At 39.0% G+C, this 23769-nt stretch overlaps 1 protein-coding gene across 1 annotated transcript; it reads right to left on the bottom strand.

Moving 5' to 3' along the window:
* Nucleotides 1-591: 591 nt before the first annotated feature.
* On the bottom strand, nt 592-3604 carry LOC148018966 (rac-like GTP-binding protein 5). The gene is made up of 7 exons (XM_087701472.1): nt 3431-3604; nt 2590-2677; nt 2332-2441; nt 2142-2205; nt 1951-2015; nt 1793-1858; nt 592-1580 (listed from the first exon to the last, which is right to left on the bottom strand). The coding sequence occupies exons 1-7, from the start codon at nt 3527-3529 to the stop codon at nt 1479-1481; spliced, it is 594 nt and encodes a 197-aa protein (XP_087557598.1). The 5' UTR covers nt 3530-3604; the 3' UTR covers nt 592-1478.
* Between the last annotated feature and the right edge of the window lie 20165 nt (nt 3605-23769).

Raw genomic sequence — 23769 nt, 5'->3', positions numbered from 1 at the left:
AGAGGATCTTGGTAACTTTGATTATACTTCTAAACTCCTTAATTAAGGGTATGATTTGGCGACTTTACAATCTATATACCGTTGAGTAGGCATTCTACCACATGAATCACACTAAATTATAGTCTCAAAACTCATTTTCAAGTTCTAGCATTCACACTAAACTCCATAATAAAAACTAATGAGGCTTAAAGATAGTTTTGTTTTGCATATGGATGAAAAACTTCCATAATGATATGATTATGTCCATGAATGGGCTCGATGATAGGTATCCTTGGTTACATCTCTTGAATATCACACAATGTGTGTGTGTGTGTGTGTGTGTGTTGGTGGGGTGGGGGGGTAATTCATAAATTAGCTAAAGATCCCATCAAAGTTCTTTTATAGGACAAATAGGGTCTAAATTTGACAAAATTTGTGAGTTTTTTTTTTTTTCAAGGTTCATACACTACATTCAACTTAAGTTCTATAAGCACCATGCAGTTGGTGAAATCCAATCTTTGTTGAGTGGAGACCATTACCTATACACTAGGCATGTTACAATGGACATTTGTGTTAGGTTAAAAGTTCATTTATATTGTTCTTGTTTAAAATAATTGCATGTCAAGTCTAGCTCATTAAAAAGGATTTCATGTGTTGTCTGCACTCTGATATAGTGATACCAACAAACAGTTTGACTATCACCATCATAGCAAAGTTCACTTGTATATGCGTGTCGAGTCTAGTCCATTAAAAAGGGTTCATGTGTTGATTGCTTGCTGATATAGTGATACCAACCAGCAATTGAGATATCACCATTAGAGCTAGGGTGAAGTGACATCTTCTATGTACTCTAAATTACAAAAAGAATAGTGCTTGAAGTGTGGACAAGGTGTGGGCATGTACAGACCAACTGGAATATTCTTTGCCCCTTCTCCATTTTCTCCTCTCAGAGTTGTAAGGTCATAGTCATACAGACCATCTTTCAAACTAAAAAGTCACATATGTCCATCTCATGATTAGATTTGTTTCACCTACTTTGGGCACCTTGGATCTTCCCAAGGCAAAACACTGTAGTGCCAAGCTCTTTGAGCTCTTCTGCTGATACTTTTAGCATGCACATAGATAGGCAGAGTAGATAAGGGAAAGAAACAAAGGATTGAATAAGGAACCAGTACATTGCACTAGGATGGATCCTGGATTATGTACCAAAAAGTGTTGCAAACAAGCTCTACACAAGCAATAGCCCAATCTTCAGTTAGAAGTTCAGAGCCATCGGTTATCTGAAAAGCAGTGCTCACAACTCTTCAGACAACTTCAATAGTGAACCGTGCGAACGGTCTACATATAACTTAAGGTCACCAATCGAGTCTCAGCATCATACAGTAGAAGACTATTTCAGCCTAGGAGAAGCATTATACCAAAATGCAGTATGACTTGACTGCCATGACATATGTTTAGAGAAACTCTGATGTCTCCAAATGCCCGTATGAGCATACCTACTACATAACCACACAATTTTTCTGATGCGATTTTTTCCTCTTCCTTTGCCTTGGAGGTTGTAGCACAACCCTGATTGCAGCATCGAAAACAGCCTTCACATTCTGCAAACAAGATCATCAAAAACACAACTGATCATGCTCATGCCCAGACATTGCACAGCAAAAACTGTTCACCATTAGTCTTACAGTCACTCACTCGGGCAATTTACATCACTTCCAAAGCAGTCTCCATCACTCATACAATACCCAGGAAGGAATAAATCTTAGTAAGACAAATGCCTAAAATACTTAGGAATAAGTTATAAAGATAAGACCTGTTGTGTTTTTGAGCTGCATTCAATATAGGCAGCAGCTCCTATCTGCTTCTGGAGTTCCTCTCCCTGCGATTTAAGGGTGATTAAGATCAAAAGTACACATGGGATATCAATTTGGTAAGGCAACCAAATCCAAGACTAGATCTATAAACTCTTACAAGAGCAGTGCTAATAGGGACAGCACCAGGATGGTCCATAAAGAATTGTTTGTCATCTCTTAGATCTGCAACAAATTAATCAGGAATAAGCAAAGGAGGGTTCAATGTCAATACATCCAACAGCCAAAGCTACTTTGCAAGAATCCTTAGAACACCTAGTGACCCACGTCAGTGGGCAGAGAGGGATGTACCAAGTTTGGTTCCAACAAGAATAACAGGAACTCCAGGTGCATAATGTGTCAATTCAGGAATCCACTGCAAAGAAGAAGTGATTCATACTAAGACAAATCAGCCACTTAAAGAAGGCAAAGCTACCTGCACACTTCCTAAGTACTGACATTAAACCAAAACTTCTGTCTTTCTGGATTCATTACACCACACCTTTTTTATAATGTTCTCATAGCTTGCCTTGCTGGTCAGAGAAAAAGCTAGAAGAAATACATCTGCTCCTCTATAGCTCAGAGGACGCAACCTGTTATAATCTTCTTGGCCTACATCAGAGGAAATGCCAGGCAAAAATTAAACCATGTAATCGCAAGTCAAACTGATGTTGCAAAGTGTCATATATAATTTTTCCCAACCTGCACCCTCCCCAATGCTGGCCAGAAACATAGATAGGTTTAATATGAGTCTGCTCACCTGCTGTATCCCAGAGTCCAAGGTTGACGGTAAATCCATCAACATTAACATTGGCACTGAAATTGTCAAACACAGTAGGAATATAATCCTGTGCACACATACACACCCAAAGAATGAGGTAAGCATGAAATTACAGTCTAAAGTCGCATAAAACAGCAAATATCATCACAGGACAGCACAAACAAAACCAGATGTATGGGATGTATTTACAGAAAAATACTATACTTTCAGAGTATCAGGCATTGCCCTAAGACATACAATTAGGATACATGAAACTTTCTCATGGTAGAAAGCAACAAAAATCCAGAAAACAGAGCAGGATTTGTTTTTCATATATACTTGCATTGAGCATTTCTGCAAAATCTCAAATATGCATTCAATGATCAGAATAAGTGAGTCACTGAACATCACCAACTGCAACAAACATGCACGAAGAACAGTGCAAAATCAGGGTGGCCACAAACATATGTTTTGTCCTAATCTGATCTCTCTATCCAATGCAGAAGCTTCTTCACTAAATCCAGGAGGGGCTTGCTGTTGCAGAACCAGGGGAAACCTCTCATGATCAATCTTTGGTAGGGATAGCTATGTGATATTAAAGCCGTTGCATTGCCAGTTAGCATGCAGTAAAACCTGCACAGCTACACATGCTGGAGCTACCTAAAGACTGAGAGGCGAACAGCCGCAGCGCACATGGCTTCCGCAGTAAGGAAAGACTCTGGTTTTGGGCAATGGGCAGCAAAAATGCCCTTGACATATGCCCGAATAAACATAGCAGCAAAAAGCAGCAGGAAAACAAATACAAACCACATAGGAATGAGTTCTGTGTATCGACGCTTACAGTAGGGAAGGTATTGCTGGTATATGAAATAAGAAGGCAGGTCTTGCCCACTGCCCCATCTCCCACAGTCACACACTTGATGAATCTGGGATTGTTCATCGTGATGGGTGGACAGGAATGTGGAAGCTTTGATGATGGAAGGGAGCAGCTGGTGCTGTCATTCACATGTCTCTGCTGCTGTTATGCATGCCCAGCTCTCGAAGTGAGAGAACCTGGTATGATGGGTACTGGTCAGCACACACAGGGAGAGAGCCCTGCTTGCTTCAAGCAGTGAGAAATCAATGGTTCCTCTTATCCCTCTCTTTCTTCTTCTTCTTCTCATGACTTCATGTCTGCACCATGCTTCAATGTATTTGGCAATGGGCTCCTTACAATGCTTTGACAGACACTAGCACAAGAAAGAGAGGAGAGAGAGAGAGAGAGAGGGAGGGAGGGAGGCCATCAAATAGTGGTTCTGAATTACGTGACATTTTGCTAGGAAATAAGTCTTTTTGTTTTTACATTTTCCTCGAGCTCCTTGTTTTTCCTCCCATAATCCTTTCCTGGGATTTACAAGCCTTAGAAACAACGCTACTTAAGAGACCTCCTACCCTATGCAGTTCTTAGGAGTTTTCATCTCCATACTTCACAATAAACCATTGACATTCAAACCCAATGAGAGCAATAGCCTAGTTGGTAGGGGCGCAATGCTATGTGCATAGTGTGAGCTTGTGGGCCAAGTCAAGCGCAACGCTATGTGTATTGTGTGAGTTTGTGGGTTCAAGCCTTGACTCGGTGCCTCCTAGGGAGGATTTTCTACTGCCATATGAGGAGCTTAGGACGCGTACACACTACCCCCAGATGGTTGGGGCAACATGCAATCCATCCTTTATTGCATTTACACACTAAGCTGCATGAAGTTTTTAACAAAAAGAGGGATGGCCCAGTGGTATAAAGGCTTTGACAAACTCCCACTAGCAGAATTTCAATTGCTATTGGGCATGATATATTTTTCTAATGTATATAATTTGTCATCTAGTGTGTTGGGCATGGACAATTTTTAGGAAGGGTGAGATCCCCTGCCCAAAAGTGTCCAATGTCCGCGAATTTTGCGGCATGTTAAAATGTGACACGTCATCAGTGATCACTCTCTTTTTCTAGAAATGGCCATCCACATCGCGGTGTGTAACCGGCCTTAACCTCCAAAAGGTGAGCCTTTGGGCTACACCCCAATTCATCAAACCAACCAAAAAGGCTTCACACCTTTAAGGGGGGGAAAACCATTAGCATTTGTAGACTATTTACATGCTAATAATTAATAGTCTACCAATGTTCATCAAATGTTGATATCTATGAATGCCATCGAAGGACCTACCTCATACTTCACTTTGCATCACCTGAACAATTTAAGGGTATGCATCTTGATAAAATAAGAATTATGGACAAGCATCTTGAATGCATTGTAATGTGTAAGTCATTTACTTATTCAATTGAATGATTGCATTGTCTTTTATATATAAGAACTTAGGCTTTAAATTTGTGACTTGATAAACTAACATGAAATCTTGGGGGCAATAGATTCGAGAAAATGTGGAAATCCACTCATTATTATTGATATCCAATTTGTTGTTATGCAGGCTAACAACAAAGAAACTGCATATACCAAATATACGACAATGAAATTCAAGGAAGTTGCTCCTTTTTTTTTTTCCAATGTAAGGAAGAGGACACTATGCACCTATTTTAGTCATGCCCAAAGGTAAGAACACTATGGAATAAGGTAATCAAGGCTATAGGAAGAATGGCAAGTCTCCACAACCAATTGATGAGTATGAGGCAAGCACTTTTAAGTGTCAAAGGAAGGATGAATGAAGGGTCCAAAAATATTTGAGACCTTGGAGCATTAGTCTTAAAATGCATTTTGCCACACAAAGTTTTGTAATTGTTGGCCAAAATAAAGGAGGTAAAGGGGTCTAACTAACCCCTATAATGTGGTTATGTAGAATATTCTAGCTAGCCCAAGGATCACCCATAAACTAATTAAGGAAGCTATGTAATTCTAAGGTATCGATATCCTTCATTAAAGGAGTGGTTTTTCATATCTGAAGTTGACATATTTGTTAATGTAATTTTCATATTTGCACACTTTGAAAAATCGTGACTTGAAGGCAAAAGATAGCCCATAAAGTGATTACTAAATATTAATATGTTGCAACTTGGGTAACATAAAAGGATGATACCTAAATGACCAAAAGGTAAGGACATTAGCTCAAAAGGGCCCTTTATACATACCTTCAAAAGATTGTTCCTTATACCACCTCTCAAACATATCAATTTTCCTCCTTAAGCATAAAAAAGCAATCCCTAAAGACTCCACACTTTGGCTCCTCTCTCAAGATGATGGAGTTATTATGTTTCCATGTGAGCCTCATAGTAACAACTTTTATGATATTCCAAACCTTCAAAAGGTTCCTCATCCAAAGAGCCCTTATCTCCCTCCACACATAACCAACTTTTGAGATATTCTCTTATGAAAACAAATAGATTTCATCCCATTTTGAATAGCAAATGGAGCCCACTTGTGTGCATTCAAGGGATTTGACAAAATTTTGCAAGACGAAAATTGCATGTAAGCTACAAATCATAGATTAGTGTTTGGAGGTAGTTTACAATCACATGAATATTAGTATTATGGTACTAAATCATGGTCAAGCACTTTGCTTCTTTGTTACTATATCATATAACTGTCCAAGTACAATTGTGTAGGTGAACACGTAATCCTAGTCGAACAAGTGTCCAAGTACAATTGTGTTGGTGAACATGTAATACTAGTTGAGGAACTTTTACTGTACTAAGGTTGCTTGAATGCACACTACTCCCTCACCTCCGCTCGTGAACTTCTTATGCAAGAACTTACAAGTTAGGTGGCTCTTTTCAAGCTTTCTATGTACTAACATTGTATTGTATCCTTGTAGCCAAATCCTTAGGAATGCCCCAAATTAGTGAACAAATGATTGCATGCAAGTTTACATGCATGGTCCAAAATCTTTCATTGTGACTTTCTTATTAGGACATTACATAAGTACATGGAACACTTGAGGTTAGCAACTTAGCATTCACAAAAAAAGATTTTTGGTAGACCTTTCATTAACAAAATTGGAGGGATTTTCCAATTGAATTTCATGTGTTCTCCATTTTATAACTAGGAATTTTGTATGTCACAAGGTTTAAAACTTTCTATTCTAAAATATTCAAGGTTTTACTTTTACTTTTCTTTTTTTTTTTTGGTGGGGGGGATTTGCACATTCAACCTTAGTGTTTTGTGAACATTGCTTAAGCAAGATTTTTTATTGGCTTTGGTAAGCTACAGAATCAAGTACACCAAAAGTACATGAATTTCTTGTGACATTGTAAAAGAGCCTCATATTACTCTTCAACTACCTAGAGAACAATCATATCACAACACTAGATTTTAACAATGGGTACCTAGAATGTGGTTACACTTTCCCTTCCAATTCAACAACACCACTGACTTTTTGTCCTACACAAACAATGAAGGGCAAAGGGAATCTACCTAGGATTCTAGCTAAGAGAAGAGTCATAAGAATACATATAATCTCATATATATGTCATGATAGAGACTGACCCACCAATCCTTACATCAACATTATTAGAGAGTGAAAATGCTCAAAAGCACCTGTGGCATGCTTGAAGGGAGTTTTTAATGTCAAAGACTTAAAAAATGCATAAGAAATAGCTCATTTATTAAACCATATCTAGAGAGCCTATTGGAATTTCATATGATGGGCCTCTCAACATCTAACTTTTAGAATCCATTGTTGTGACAAAATTTTTGTATATTATTCAAAGATGCATTAAATGTAGGGCATGATTCATTGCATTTCCTTAGTACACTATAGGCTCAAAGTTGGACACCTATAGTAGTCACTATGGAAAATAGGGTCCCTCATGTATTTGCCCCTCATCCAAAGGGATAAAGTATTAAACAAATGAAGGCCTATCAAGCCATATTCCCAAGGATTGCAACCTTCCTTTAAAGTGTGAGAAAATATGTGAGCTTGGTACTTAGAAACCTTTTGTGGTCACACATACTCATAATACATACTTGATTTAAAAGCTAGGATGAACTTGGATCCTAAAACTAGCTCATCCCCACCCCAAACATTATCTTTAGGGAAACAATGCCCTCTAATTTTCAATGTTGTGATTAGGATATGTTCTATTAGTCAATATCTTTAATGTGAAAGTGGTCCTCTTCTTACAACATGAGTAATGCTGTCAAATTAAGGATTGCAAGTTTTAAGTAAGATAAAATCCAAATCATATTCATAACGAAAAGAGGGGTTTCATGCAATTTCTTGACTAGCAAGACACAAACCCTAATAATGTTTCTTCTAGCTGGTCTCTTAGACAAAACGCAGCTTCCTAAAAACGGAAATGGGAACTTTAGGAATGCCATGCACACAAATCCTCAGTATAAGTGCTCCACATGAGATGTAGCCACATGCACAACCTTTACTTTTTTAGGCATGCACTTAGACAATAAATTCCAATGATATGCATCAAAACCTTGACTAATGTTTCATGGCTTTCTTTTTCTTTTTATTATACACTGTCCAATTGGCTTTTCTTTATCTCTTGTGCTATTTTGGATTTATTTAATGTGTTTGGGTCTCATTGTCCTAATGAAATGAATATGGCTCCTATGTCCCCACCATTACCTTGTAATCTTAAGAAAGTTGGATGATAAAGTATAGTTTTCTCTCTACTTGGGACGTGCTAGAAGATGCATCCACTTTCATGGTTATAATACAAAATGCAAAACTCAATGTTCATGTTGCATTCAAAATATGGATTTTGCATTGGTTTGTCAAAATCATTTTAATGGCTAGTTTGAGGAAAGTTCACAAAATTGAAGATAGAGTACCCTGCTATCATTAATGTATATTTCCAGAAAAGTTAATGTGTAGAAGCTATTGGGTTAAATGGGCAATCATCTTACTACTATATTATTTTCATTGTAGGTTCGAAAAGCCATGAACGTCCAGAGGACTTTTGGAACCTACCTCCTTTTCCAAACCTCTCGTCTTCAATTAAAACCCCATTCCCTCCCCTCTCTCTCACGTGTAATCTCTCCTTTTCTCTTCCCCCTCCCCTTTTTAATTAAAAGCCCCTTTTCCTCCCTCCTCTCTTTCTCTCTCTCTCTTTCTTTTTCCCCCTCACTTTTTAAATTAAAATCCCCCCTCTCTCTCTCTCTCATGTGTAGGGCCTAGGTTCTCTCTCTCTCTCTCTCTCTCTCTCAATCAAAAGTTTCTTTCACTCACACTCTCTCTCTTAGATTAACCTTTTTAATTTAAACTTTCTTTTTAATAAAATATTTTTAACATATTTTTTACTTTTAAGTTTTTTAGACCGTTTTTCACTCACTTTGAGATACGGAGAGAGTGCGGAAAGAGAAAACATATTAGTCTTTTTTAAATTAAACTTTTTTTAATATAGTTTTTAACTTAGAGATAGAGAGACAAATAAGAAATATATCATTTGAAAGAGAGAGAAAATAGGGAGAGAGAAAAAAACTTGAAAGAGGAAGAGAGAGGAAAAGAAAAATAAGGAGAGAGAGAGAGAGAGAGAGAGAGAGAGAGAGAGAGAGAGAGACAAAGAGAGCAAAAAGAAAAAGAAGAGGGGAGAGGGGAGAAACAGAGAGAAAGAGAATTATACAGAGAGGAAATATAAAATTAGAGAGAGAGAAAAGGAAAAGAGAGGAAAGAGAAGGGAGAAGAAAAGGGGGGAGAGAGATAGAGAGAAAAAAAGGAGAGTGAATTATAGAGAGAGAAAATATAAAAAATATAAAAAAGAGAAAAGAAAAAAAATTAAAGAGGGAATAAAGGGAGAGAATAAGTAAAAAATGGAAAAAAGAGAAGGAAAAAAGAGGAGAGGGGGGGAAGAGAGAGAAGAAAAGCAAGGAGAGAGAGAGAGAGAGAGAAGAAGAAGAAGAAGAAGAAGAAGAAGAAGAAGAAAGAGGAAAAGAAGAAGAGAGATGGGAAAAAAGAGGAAAGAGAAAAGTCCTTTTTAAATTTAAACATTTTTTGAGAGAGAGAAAAAGGGAGAGAGGAGAGAGAAAAAATAAACTTTAAAAAAGAGAGAAGAAAAAAAGAAAAATTAAAAGAAAGGGGAGGAGCAGAAAAGGGGATGGAGAGAGAGAGAGAGAGAGAGGAGGAGAAGAGAGAGAATTATATATAGGGAAAAGATAAAATTTACGTATCTTAAGAGAGACTGAGGGGGGGAAAGAAAGTGAAAGAAGAATGGGAGAGAGAGAGAATTATAGAGAAAGGAAAGATAATATTTAAAAAGAGAGAGAGAGAGAATAAAAAATAGGAGAGAGTTAATAGTAGAGAGAGGAAATTCAAATTTTGAAAAGAGCAAGAGAGAGAGAGAGAGAGAGAGAATAAAAATTTAAAAGGAGAATGAAGAGAGAGAGAGAGAAGAAGAAAAAAGGAAAAAGAGAAGAGGGAGAGAGAAGGAAAAGAGAGAATAAAAGGGGGGAAAGAGAGAGAAGAGAAGACCAAGAGAGGATAAAAAATAAACTAAAATAGAAGGGGAAGAGAGAGAGAGAGAGAGAGAGAATTAGACATGGGGAATTGGGGGGAGAGAGAGGGGGTAAAGAAAAAAATTGGAAACAAAGAGGGAAAAGAGGAGAGAGAAATACGAGAAATGGATTGTTGAGCGAAGTTGCCATGTGATAGCAAGGTAGGGCAACTTCGCTTGGTAGCGGCCTATTGAAGCATCATATGAGAAATAGCTTCGTTTCATTTCCTATTGTCAAAATCCATGGTGTTGTGATGTTCATCTCTCTCTTTGAAAGAATAAGAACTTTCAAGATGTTAGGGTATGTATGATAGACTATTATAACCATATAAACCATATCCAACAATGATTATAACTCATGCATTATACTTCTACAAGATTTCACACGAGATCTAGCTTCTAATACTCTTTTTGTTAGTGTTTCCATTGTTTTTAATGATTTTTGGTGGGATTTTCCCCTTTTTACACCCCCCCCCCCCAAAAAGATAATTAGAAGGTGAACTTTCCCTTGGAGCCACCCAATCAAGACTCAATCCCATGATACATGCAATGCGCATTGATGTCCCACCAATTAGGTTATTACTCACAAAGTTGTTCACTTTTGTAATAATGTGTGGGTTCATTTGTATGCATCATGTGAAACTTAGGTTCTAAAAACTTAAAGCTTAAAGCTCTTTCAGACTAAAGGTAAATTCTTGTAATGTGGGTGGTTACATGCTCAAGTTTTTCATATTTGTGGCCTTTGGTTGGTAATACATGTTCAATGTTGCTTATCCTTGATTCTTCAATGTTCTCAATCATAGTTTTAGTGATTAAACTAATGCTTAGATTTTTCATAATGTATTCAGATATATTCAAGTAATTCACAAGAACAATTAATGAAACTGCTCGTAAATTCTTGTGAATAAACCACATTCAATCTTCTTGTATAGAATAGATACATACCCAACAAAAAATTGTAATCATAATCCTATGTGGCAAGTTTCTCCATCGAGCTAATGGGTAAATACTCCCTAGTCCTCTCACACTCTTTTCCTGATTTTGTGTGAAGGCCACAATGGAAGTCAACATTATAGGGGATCACCAAGAGAACTAAGTGTATGCTCAAAGTACAAGTATGGCAATTTGAAAAATCAAGCTTGTATTAAAAACGAGATCAATGTAAAAGTACAAAACCCATGTATAAGCATACTCGGCCCATTGTTGGCATGTATACATCATCAATTAATATTTCTCCTTTGCTTGCAAAGAAATCATTTGACTATGGAACTTTAATCCTTTCAACATTTCTAATTATCTCTAAAAAGTGAAATACTATGTTTCTTATTGTAAGTAGGATGAGTTGTGTCATTATATATATATATATATATATATAACATTTTGTTGTTTGAAATGTTGTCTCATCACTTTAAGGCGTGCTATTTTAGCATATTGTCCAAGACACTTCTAAACTACCCCTTTAAGCATTGTCAGAGTCTATGTTGTTCGAGATAATTTGGGTGAATAATTCTACAATACCCGATAAGGGCTATTGTTAGCCTAGTGTCCATTTTAGATGGGTTTTGGCAAGCTCAATGCTAATTTTCTTGACTTATTTGAAGGTCAAATGCCAATATTATGCACCTTCTATTGTAATAATGAAGCATTTGCAAAATTTACCAAATTTTAAAGGTTAAATGCTTATATGAATGAGACATTCATCATCCCATTCATTATCTTACAATACTATCGAGATCTTTTTTTGACCTCCCCTTCATTGATGAAAATTTGTTGTGGAATTTTTAAATTACAAAGAGAGAACATAAATGAAGAAAATATAAAATATGTGTTATTGCAAGATCCAAAACAATATAGGAGAGTCCCAAACCTACCATATCCTCAACCATAGTGGCATCCACCACACTTTGTCATTTAGTAGCCTATATAAGAGACATTGAAAGAAAGAGGTGAGAATGATCTAAAATACTTTCATAGGAATACACTAGGCACTCCACGCCTAGGCTACATAAAGCATAACATTATAAAAATGGATTGCTCTTCACACTCTAAGCCACACTTTGTGTGGCAAAAGTGTTGTTGTTGATAGTCCATATTGCACATGTAGGCATCACCTTTTGTCGTTGTGGCATGCATACTAAAAAACAATTTACACATTGAATTTTACCGTTTGTGGAGAACTCCACATGTGCCTTGGTGTTTTAAGGTAAACTTATTGTTTAAGTGTAATGTATATATGTTGAAGTGTAATGTATATTTATAAAACATTATATTAGCAATATACTATAAATGTCCAAATATAGAAACATATTGTTAAGCATATTCAAATTAATACTCATATATTTGAGTGTGATCATTAACAAGCATTTTATTCATGGATATTTCTACTTTTTCCTAAATTTTTAATATTGATATCTTTTTTATGTGGTAATATATTTTAAAATATATCAATATTAATATAGTTAATCTACAAAATATAGCTAGTTTGCTATGTGAATCCACATGCAAAATGAAGACTCACCTCATTGTTCAGAGGAGATCATTGATATAGCTTATGGTATAAAAGGACACACTCCTTGAACAATCCTAGCCTTATGGTCTTGAAGTGCACCTTCTCCCTACGGTAGCATTTACACAACCAGACTATCAACCACTTTGAGTTTGTGAAATCATCATCGCAAAGGAGCTTTGAATATTACCCAACTTTGCTTAACCCATATTCAAACTCAAAGTCTTCCTTCATAAAGTGAAATCTAGTTTGTTTGGGTAAGGCTAGTTGTAATGCTAACCACCTCATTGCAAAAAATGTATATAAAATCTTATCAATATATGCAACTAAACACTACTTTTTGAACACCTTAAATTGGTGTTCAAGAAGTGATAGCCTATTTCATCTGACTGTCCATAGCCAATAAAATTTCATTTCTCGGTCTTAGGATCAAGCTTACTTTGCTTGTCCTAATATATATGCATAAATGCCTTACAGCCAAAAAACATACCGGTAATCATAACTAGGTCTCTTACTAGACTATATTCCTCTGGTACCTTGCCATCCAATGGCTTGTTAAAAGACCTATTAATCAAATGCATTGTTGTGCATAAGTAGCCTATCAAAACATTTGAGTTCCACAAAGTAGTATGAGGTCAAAGTGCCATAAGATGGTGGATAGCCTTGTGTCTTATATGATAAACAAGTGGGATAGCTAGAGGCTTTTGTTGAGCTAGTTTTGTAGGTTTATGAGGGTTTCTAGACTACCATATAAACTATGTTATGGCCACATATTGCGGTAAACCTTCTTGTTATGTAGATGCTAAGACTAGAGGTGACATCCATAAGTGGAAGAGGGCTATGCATTCAGAGATGGATTCTTTGGAAAATAATCCTACAATATATTGGGAAGGTGTTGGAGCACTTCAATATGGTAATGTTGAGATGTCAAGCTCAACACAAGCTGACACTCACGTACATAGATAACCATAGAGGGTAAGTTTGATAGCCTAGATTGGAGTATGGATGAGGAGTTTGGTATTTCAACTTTTTATAGATGTGGACAAGGAAGCATGATAGTCACTTCATCCTCCCAATAACTTTTCCCTCTTCTTCTTAACTCACCATTGGACATCTTTTTGACCAAATTAATCTTACTCTCACCCATCGTGTGATGCTATTTTCAATGTTTAATTTGCACCACATAGAACCATGTATGAAGTGTCATAGTATGGGCCATCATAAAACCACATGGAAATATAAATAAACCATGTAAAAATTATCCCTAATAGAAAAACACCATGTCTAAAAAGTTGTGGTAGTCTCCACTTCTTTATAAATAAAACTTCACAATTGTTAATGAGTTCACTCTTGAGTCTATACCTTTTTTTGAGAATTTACATATTATTACATTTGGAGCAATCCATGTAGTAACCTTGCATAATTCCAACATCATCCATGCAACAATCTTATGTAGCTTGGAGAGTTAGTTTATGCAAGTGCCTCATAAGCCTCATTTGGGTAGTGTGAGATGTACCTTCTAGTACCTTAAGGCCACATTGGATTATGGCATCTTTTATGAAGCTACCTCAATGGTACAATTATTTGGTTATACTAATGCAAAATGTTTCGACAATGTATCTTATAGGAAGTCCACCAATAGCTATATATTTTCCTTTGCAAATGGGATTGTGACTTGGAGCAGTAAGAAATAGCCCACCATTGCATTATCAAGTATAGAGGTAGCTCGGATGTGAAAGCTACTTGATGATTTGGGGATACATATAGACATGAGAGTTATCATGTATTGTGACAACATGAGCAACATGTCGTTAGCGAGGATCCCAATGTTTTATGCATGCATAAAGCACTTGAGTTTCGTTACCAGTAGGTTGTAGATATTTTCACCAAGGTCCTAGGATCAAAAAAGCTTTAATGATTTCAAAGCTTACTTGAAGTATGTCATGGAGTTGAGCTTTAAGGGGGAGTGTTAAGATGTCAAGCTCAACACAAGCTAACATTCACATACTTAGATTTCCATTTCTACATTCATATCACTGACATAGTTAATACCTACATTGGCATATCATTTGATTGATACTTTACAATTAGACATCAGTTAGTCCACCTACTTGAGTTACGTGATATCTAGCTACTCATCTTTTTAGTTAGCATATTTACACTAGGACCGCTTGTATATTATGTATGTTGTACTCTCTTTTTATTTTTGATAGATTGTTACAATGATGATGATGATGATGAAATGCTAGGGTTTTAAGCTTCCTAAATTGTGTGCATTTTGTGTGTTGCATGTCTTGCAAGAGCTCAAGTTCTCTCTCCCTCCCCTCATCTTTTCAAATGAGATGGAAACTATCAATGTTTCATTCCCTCCACTTAGCAAAGAGAATAGCCCCAAATTTGATTAGTAGAAGGCTAAAACACCCTAGGAAGATGCATTGGAAGGTAGTAAAGATTATCACGAGATACTTGAATGGCACTAGGTCTATGTGTATATACTTTGAAAGGCCTTAAGAATGTATTTATGCTTGGATATGCAAATGTTGATTTTGTAAGGAGTGTAGAATCTAGGAGGTCTACTACAGGTTTTGTCTTCTCTTTTATAAGTGGTTTAGTCTCTTGGATCTCTTGACTGTAGCCATGTACGACTTCATCTACCACCAAGGCAAAGTATATTGTAGCCGTTGAAGCCTGTAAGGAAGCTGTATGGCATACTCATCTAGTGGGAGATTTGGACATTTGTAGGAGAGATGTCTACATTGATTATGATAGTTAGAGTGCCATTCAATTGTTGGCATTGAACCCTATCTTTCATGCAAAGACAAAGCATATTGAGATAAAGTATCTCTTCATACTTAGGAAGGTTCTTGAGGATAAGCTCATTGATCTTGCTAAGATCTATATGGATAATAATCCTACAAATGTTCTCACAAAGAGTTTATGTAATGAAGTGAACCTAACAAGACCTAGGAGAGAGAACAAAGAGTGTAAAAGAGAGATAAAAAGAGTGACAAGGAGAGAGAAAGATAGAAAGAGATAGAGAAAGAGAGAAAGAAAATGAAGGAAGCCATGCAAGCTATGAAGGTGAAGAGAGAGTTTCTTGATTAATACATGATAATTGACCTAACCCTCTTACACCTTAAATACCATCAGGATGATTGGTATTTTCCCCTTATTTTCCCATATATCCTGCTCGTTATAATCTAGCCCCACTCAGAGAGTTATTGTCCCTAAAAACAAAAGAAGAATGGAGAGAGAGAGAGAGAGAGAGAGAGAGAGAGAGAGAGAGAGAGAGAGAGAGAGAGAGAGAGAGAGAGAGAGAGAGAGAGAGAAGGGGCAACAAAGTACTAATTTTTCTAGTAATATAAGGGAAATGAGCATAGGAGGGGGATTGAGTACCACGTGAAATGGGGCATATAGAGGCATAAGTAGTATGGTCATCATAAAGGAGGGCCCACACAAGAGATGATCCACCATTTCATGAAGAAAATCAAGGCCCTACATGAAGTGAACATCATGCTATCCAAAATAGAAATGTTGTAGAAAAACGGTCATAACTCTGGGCAGGGAACTCTCAATAGGATGGTTGAGGTGTCAATGTGGAGCTCGTGAACCGTAATTTAGTCCATGTAGGTGGAGTTGGGCTGAAAAATTTTTAGGGTCAAAATTGGTGCAAAATAGTTTGTTGTTCAAAAGCAGTCTCTAGTCCAAACATGACCAACTGCGGTTAAGTTCTAGCCAAAATAGCATCCTTGAGGTAGGGAAACTCCTCCAAAATGGATGCTGGTCTCCAAGAGGCTTCCTCTAGAGATATGCCTTGACATCAATAATGATAAAGCACTCTTTGATCAATCAAGTGTGCAAACTTGCTTTTCTCTCTGCGCCCAACAACTGCTTCAAGAATGTATTGAATAAAACCCTCTTCATTCATGGGGGGCAACTCCTCCACATAGTCTTTTGAGGTTCCAATGAACGGTTTCAACTAGCTCACATGAAAGACATCATGGATTTCAATGGAGGGAGGGAGTTGGAGGTGATAGGCCAAGTCGCCCGCCCTCTTGACTATCTTGTATGGCCCATAGTAGTGGTGTGCTAACTTATTGCATGAACCATTCTTGAATGTGGCATACCGGGACTTGGGGACCTTGAGAAGTACCAACTCACCTTCTTAAAACTCAAGAAAGTGCCTACTTTCATCAGCATAGAGCTTCATGTGGTCTTGTACCTTCTTAAGGTTCACTTTGCACTATCGAAACAAGGTCTACATGTGGTCTAATTCTTCTTTTCCATGTGGGTTGAGCTTTTCACTAAAGAGACTATAGGAAGGGGCACCCAATAGCCATATAAAGACTTGAAGGGGGACACTCCAATGTTGGAATGAGTAGAGTTGTAAGAAAACACAGCCAAGTGCAGCCATGAATCCCATACATGCTGGCTATTGTGACAAAAATATCTCAAGTAGGTTTCAAGCCACTTGTTGACCTTGTGGGAGCTCACACTCAACTGCTAAGACCCACAAACTACTTATTATTTCAAGCATTTTAAGCCAAGTGCAACGGCTACCTCTCACATAGCCATGCGCACTTTCACACCTATGAGTGTAGTGAGCTTACCTTCATGCCTGATCGAGTTTCCTCCTCTCACGAGCTCTCTGCAATAGCTCCATGATCTAAGGTGCAATGTCAAGCAAGCTCAATCCTCAAGCTCCATTGCCATAGGCAAGAAAAGAAAGAGAAGAGAAGAAGAAGAGAGGAGAAGATGGAGGGCTTGTCCACCACAGTTCCTCACCCTCACACACTCACTCCCTCTCTCCCTCACACTCCCTCTCTCAAGCACAAGCACAAGCAAGAAGAAGAAGAAGGAGAAGAAGAAGAAGAAGAAGAGGAAGGAGAGGAGAGCTAGTTTTGGCCACACACAAGAATGAGCTTCTTCATTTACTTTCTGCCTTTATTACATGCCCTACTCCTCTTTGAGCACCCATCCCTTTTTATACGACTAGTTATTTTAGCCTAGGTCCTCTTTTCCTATTCTCTTCCTATTTACATTGTTCATTCACCCATGCATGTCTACCTTTACAAATTGCATAGGAGGGAGTGTGGTGCTCTTTTACAAGGATTTAGGATGTGCTTTCATATTTAATATGTGTCTTTCCCCTTTTGTACTTGCCTTGGACTTTTAAATTTGGTTCTTGCACTGTTGGACCTTTTCCTCCTTTTTTTTCATTGGGTTGCATTTTTCCACTTTGTCCTGTGTCTTTTTTATGTTCTTTTGCTTTCTTTTCACTTTCTTTGCATCGGGCTTAACATTACCCCCTCCTAGCTAAGTGCTAATCCCATGGCATTTGTTGGTGAGGGCTCAAGTGGTTGAAGGTTTGCCATGTGGATAGATGATGGGCCTGTGGGGAGATTGGCTAATGGAGAAGAAGCACAACAAAATGGATGAGAGGGTGCGAAGACCAAGAATGGGTTGAGTGGGTGATGGGAGCCTTCGAGGTCAGTGGTTGATTACGATTTGTCGAATGTACCTAAAAAGGAAAAGAAAGTGCACTTCTTGGGGGTGTGTCTACCTCACTGTGTAGTGCATGGTGTCCATGCCAGAGGAATTGGGTGTTGGGTCAGGCACACTCATGGTATTGTCCCGCACTTGAGGACACAATTTGTGTACAAGGGGAGATACTGTGGGTGTGACTTAGGGAGATAGGTCTAATTGCGAGTGTGTCATGCCTTTGATGTGCCTTGAGTGTGAAGCGGGAGAAGGGGCTAGGGATATAATTAACCCTAGGTGCAGTATATGTGGCACTCACATGGTATATGAGAATTCCATTTCATCCTTTTCTTGTACTTCCTCTTTTGTCATTTCTTTGCCTTCTTTCTTTCTTTTTTTGTTCTCTTTATTTGTTGTTGTTGTTTTTTTGCATTTAATACATTGGGACAGAGCACACTAGATTTCATCTCGATGCTTTTCACAGGAGCTACACTGCGAGGGGGCCTAAGGGACTTGGTAAGAAAGAGTCTACTCTACAAGTAGCCCTTCATGTTAATGCTTCCATTTAGGGGTGTCGTTGATAGGAAGGGTTGGCTGCACTTGGTGAAGCAATTGTCATTCATATATTTGAGGATGGCCATACAAATGGAAGGTAGATGTGTGACCCTATCTAAGTAGCCAAGGGAATGGAAGGAGAATTCAAATGGTAGGTTTTTGTTCTCCTACTGCTCCCAAACAGCCAGTTCCTGGGCCCAATTTACAGGATAGCATTCCCTCTTTTTGCAGGATTTGGACCTCAGGAACTTGCTATGGCTTTTCTTGGAGTTTCCTTCGTGCCAACTCCACCTACTCTCGCTGCTTGCACTTCCTTTCCACAACCCTCTTAGGGGTGGCTTCCTCACCCTCCTCTTTTGTCTGTGCTTGCAACTGCTATGTTGGGCTCGGCTCATATGGTTGCTCTTCTTCATCTTGGCTTTGCTCGAGATCTAGCCCTTCTTCTCTTGGTGGTTCTATTGGGTTTGTAGTGGATAGTTGATCTCATTGTTCTGACTCTCCAAATCCCAATTCCTATGGCTCCTTTGTCAAGAGCCTAGCTTACCTTAGGTATTGTCGTTGTTGCTCCATGCTTAGCTAGTGCTCACTTTTGGTACTTTTTCATAGACACCATATCTCAAGGCTCTCCTTGTAATTTCCAACTTCCTTCTTAGCCCTTCTATTGTCTCCTCGCCCTTGTCTTGGGTCACATGCAGGACTATATTCAAGAAGTCTTGTTGTTGGACTTCCAAACTTCTTTCTTCACTACTTCCACTCTTGCCAATGCCATGATTGTTCACTTTCCATTGAGGCAAGGCATCAAGCTCACTAAGCATTCTAGTGGTCTTTTCCTCCCAAGCCCTAACCTTTTCCTCCATCCTTTCTATGCCATGATTCAAGCATTGAGATAGCATCATTATCATCTGTTCCTGCTCCTTCCAGATCTTGACCATCTCCTCTTTCTATTGTTTGAGGCAATTCATCTAGTCTACTAGTCATTCTTGCTCTAGGAGGGCCACATGGAGTTGGTTTTCTACCTCTATTGGACAACTCGTCTCTGTGTGCATTGGCCTCATGTAGTTCTTTAAGTAGTTGTTCCTTTTGTTATTTCTCCTTACAGAACTCTGCGTAGGCATGGGTCCTCACTCTTTCTAGCTCCTTAGCAAGCTCATCTCTGATTTTCTTCAGTTGTTTGAGGTAGTCTAGTATCTCCTTATTTTGTTGCAAGAGGAATAAAAAGTCCTCCTCCAACATCATCTATTCTCCTCTTTTCTCACCTTGGGGCTCTTTTATGTCCTTCTCCTCCTTCGTCCCTTCCAGTCCCTTTTTGGTTTCCAACTCTTTTCTCAGGTCACTTCTCTGCCTCTGTTGGGTGGCTATTTGTAGTGTTTTTTTGAGTTGGTAAGCTAAGAATGCTTCTCTTTTTGTTTCCAACTTGGCCATTACTACTTTTCTCTCTTCTTTCACTCTTTCCATTTGGCCCAGTATCTCTTTGACATATTCATCATACTATGCCAAAGCGAGGGTATGGACATAGTTGAGGCTTCTACTCTGGCCTTCTTCGGGTCTTTTCTTCATTCTGCATCCACATGCAACAGGCTCTTCGTCCTTGGCAACACTAGGGATTCTCCACCGGGTGCTGGGCCAAGTTGTTGCATCATGTCGACTAGGTACTGTTCCCAAGCCATCACGTTGCTTTGGTTCACCGTTGCGTCCATGGTTTCTTGTGTGGTGGTAGTGGTGGCAACCATGATGGGCGGGGCAAGTCTAATGGGGCCTTCCCTTTGCGACAAGTCTAATGGGGCCTTCCCTTTGCCTTCCACTATAGGTCCTTGAGCTGCTTCTGCCATAGCGGAGCTTGTGCTAGGCGCATCTTCTAGGCTCCTCTTAGCCAACTCTTTTGTTTGGGAGGGTTGCTCAATGGACAGCCTAATGGTGAGGGTCATTTCCTCATCATCTTCTCTCTTTAGTCTTTCCTCCTCCTCTTGTTGCTTCTTTCTTTGTTCTTCCTTCGACCTTCTAGACTCTTCTTCTGCCTTTCACATGTATTTCTCCTCTTCTTCCCCCTTCTTCTTTTGTTTCTCCTCTCTAGCTTTCTTGATTTCTTCTGTGTGGCTTATAAGGCTTCTATTGTAGTTTCCTTCTTCTTGCCTAGGATTTTCAACATGATTTTTCCCTTCTCTCCTTGGCTTGATGGGACTGAACCCACCCCACCTTGCTCACTAATGGTCCTTTCACTTGAACCCTTCTGTTTTTGCTGATGTGCTTGGAGTTGAGGTCCTTTTTTCCTTATAGCTCACTCTGCCTTTTCTTTCTGTAGCTTTATAGCTTCTTCATCTCCCGCATTTCCTATTTTTGGAGATATTGATGGGCTTTTTGTGACCATGAAGAGGTGATGCTCTTGAATAGGAGATCTCTCCCGATGTCTTGCCTATTTCTTCTTCATTTTCCATCTCCCCCATGGTTTCTTGGATGATGGCCATCAGCACCCCTCCTATTATGGATGCTTTCGGTGCAGGCATTTTTCTTTCTGATTCAGGTGTCCAACACTCACCTCCTACAAGTCTTTGGCTTGATGACAATGCCTTGGTTGATGATTCAATCATTTTATAGACATTGGCATTCAAACTCACTTCATTTAGGGCCCCTCCTGTGATGCTTTCAAGTATTGACACTAGTATCTGGGCTATGAGTGTGTTGTATCCGTGACTAGAGAAAAGGGCATGCACCTTCTTTGCCTGTAATTGGATGGCAAGGTCAAGGATGTCTGCTAAACTAATCCCATCATTGGTGTGCACCTTTTTCTACGGCATCTTCAGCATGTTGTAAACATCCCTCTTCAGTCTCTTTCCATGTGTGTTTGCCAAACCTAGTGCCTTCTCCACTATTTTAGGGCTAGATACAACTTCTATCCTTTTGGGTGCACCTTCCTTGCCAGTCGATTACTGTACCACTATTCTTTCTTGCATCAAAAGTTCTCAAGAACTTAGTGTATTTGCCATGGTTGATTTTTTGGCCCCCTTTTCTACATATTTGTGGAGATTGCACCACACCTTCCTCGGTCACCAACTCTTCCAAAAATTGCTGATGCTATGATACTTTAGTTGGTTACAAACTTGTGTCTTAGTGGCCAATTGGTACCTATTGTGCTCTTCCTCGGAGAATGGAAGTTGTCCTTCCATCTCGAGTTCTTGTTATGCCACAACAACTTACAATTAGCTCATTTGAGAGTACCTTTTGCATAAAAAGAAAAAGATTAAGAACAAACACTATGGAATGGCGCGATGTTCTAGTATGGAACGGAAAATTTTGCTTTACTTCAAGTATTCCACACATTTCAAGTACAAATTCCAACAAAAAAAAATCATCAAGTACAAGTTCACTTTATTCGTCCTTTTTTGCTTTTGAAGTTCTAAAGTTAAAGAGTCATGTTTTCTTTTTCAGCTTACCCTCCCTGCCCCTTGGGAATGATGAAGATCCTTCAAGATTGGAGCATGAAGGGTTAAGGGCAGTAAGCACCTGCTTGTTGTGCGTTATTTCTTCATGAGCGAAGCATAGAACAGTGATACTCTAAGTGGGTGTGACAGTCCATGTTTTGAGGCGTAATACCTATGTGTATAATGTAGGTCAGGACATCAGTTAGGAAGTCACTAGAGTTCATCCTACTAGTGATGTGCAATTCTTCCTCAGTCAGGAGTCAATCCAAATAGGGATGGGCCATAACATGCTCTTCTAAAGGTCGATTGTGTGTGATGGCCAATGCTCTGAAGGAGGTAGAAGCCACATAGGTTGGATCATACAAAGAGGATTTGATTGCACATCTTGCTCAACGTTGGTCATAATTTGGTAGCCCTCTTGCTCCCATTGGAGATGGAGGGCATACCATTTTCACAGAAAGGAAGAGTTAGAGTCAGCTAATCATTTCAACACCTCTAGTTCCTCAGTTATCATAGAGACTTTGTTATTGCTATAGGAGGCGAGGAGCCATTGTTTGAGAGCTTGCTCATGAGAAATATCATCGGCAATCAACCCCTTGTCCATGTCAGGAATCTTGATGAACGAACACGAATTCATATTCCTCCCAAGTGCATAGCAAGCAGCACACTTCCATTGCTAATGGCTCATCGAGGAGTCCTAAATCCAACCATTTGTAGCTTTTAGCAAACATGGTAAAGGTAGTGTCCAAGTGTTTAATGCAGGTGATCGGGTCATCCCCCGTATTCATGGCTAGGTTTGTGGCCAAAGTAAGGATAGATCTCTGCTTATAGGAGGGTTTAAGGGCACGAGAGGTTGGGGATTGGATAACTTAAGCTTACTAATACTTGGTTCATGGGTTGGTCACAATGGGGTATCTATCGGCCACTTGTACGATGGATTGGTCTGGATTGGTCTTGCAGCTCAGTTATTGGTGTGCTTCTTTGTGCTTTTGGAGCAGTTGGAATAGTAGAAGTGTCAAGTTGAGTCGGTTCAAATGCATTAGGCTACGATTTTGGTTGATAGACCTAATGAGGCTCGATGGGTTTGATTCCTTTTCGGTTAGTTCATTTATTATACAGAGCTAGCTTAGAGTCTTGTGGGGATGGGCTGGAAGGTAGTGGTTGAGGGACACATGAGCCACTCATGGTTTTGGGCAACCAAATCCAATTGTTGCCTTCGTAGTAGCCTTGAGTGTGCAATAGGGCTTTGGGCACCCATCGTGGCTTCACCGTTCATTCGTTTCTATAGCACCAGCGTTGTCTCCTAGGCCTAGGGCGTGAGTTTCTGGGATTGTGAGTTCGTGTGGGTTGGCTTCTAGGTGACCACAATTGTCGTTTTGGCACCCATTAGAGCTATTGCTTAGTGGATTTGGGTGCAGTTTGGTGGTGGTTGCAGTCAGTTTGTTGTGGTGGGTCAAGATAAGTCACAACCCCCTCCTTAGGTTTGGCACTAAGTTTCTCTATTGGTAGCACTATAGCCTTAGATGGAGCCGCATTGCCCTTGCTGAAAGCTATCACTATCCGAACATTGCCAATGGTAAGGTGAATATGCTATGAGTCATATTCGACATTGAGGTGTGCCTTTTTCTTGAATGCACATCCGAGTAGCGATTCCTTACTAGCGGCCTTGGTGTTAGGTAACACATAGAAGATCATTGGTAGGTTATCAGTCTCGATAGAGACTGTTACCTTACACTTTCCCTGTAGTGAATAAGACTGCCCCCTAGAAACGGACTAAGTTTAGCATTAGTAGGTTG

The sequence above is a fragment of the Lygodium microphyllum genome, chromosome 20 (assembly GCF_053477565.2).
Source record: "Lygodium microphyllum isolate KBCC chromosome 20, Lygodium_microphyllum_v1.1.10, whole genome shotgun sequence".
Lineage (NCBI taxonomy): Eukaryota > Viridiplantae > Streptophyta > Polypodiopsida > Schizaeales > Lygodiaceae > Lygodium > Lygodium microphyllum.
Note: the sequence above shows the minus strand (reverse complement) of the source record. Positions and strands in the feature narration are given on the sequence as shown.

What these genes read in the sequence shown, in the direction of transcription:
- LOC148018966 (XM_087701472.1), bottom strand. Translation starts at nt 3,529, where the DNA reads ATGAACAATCCCAGATTCATCAAGTGTGTGACTGTGGGAGATGGGGCA. An exon ending in TCTTGTTGGAACCAAACTTG is followed by an intron (nt 2,016 to 2,141) that starts GTACATCCCTCT and finishes AATTTGTTGCAG; the next exon opens with ATCTAAGAGATGACAAACAA. An exon ending in GCAGCTCAAAAACACAACAG is followed by an intron (nt 1,581 to 1,792) that starts GTCTTATCTTTA and finishes TCTTGTTTGCAG; the next exon opens with AATGTGAAGGCTGTTTTCGA.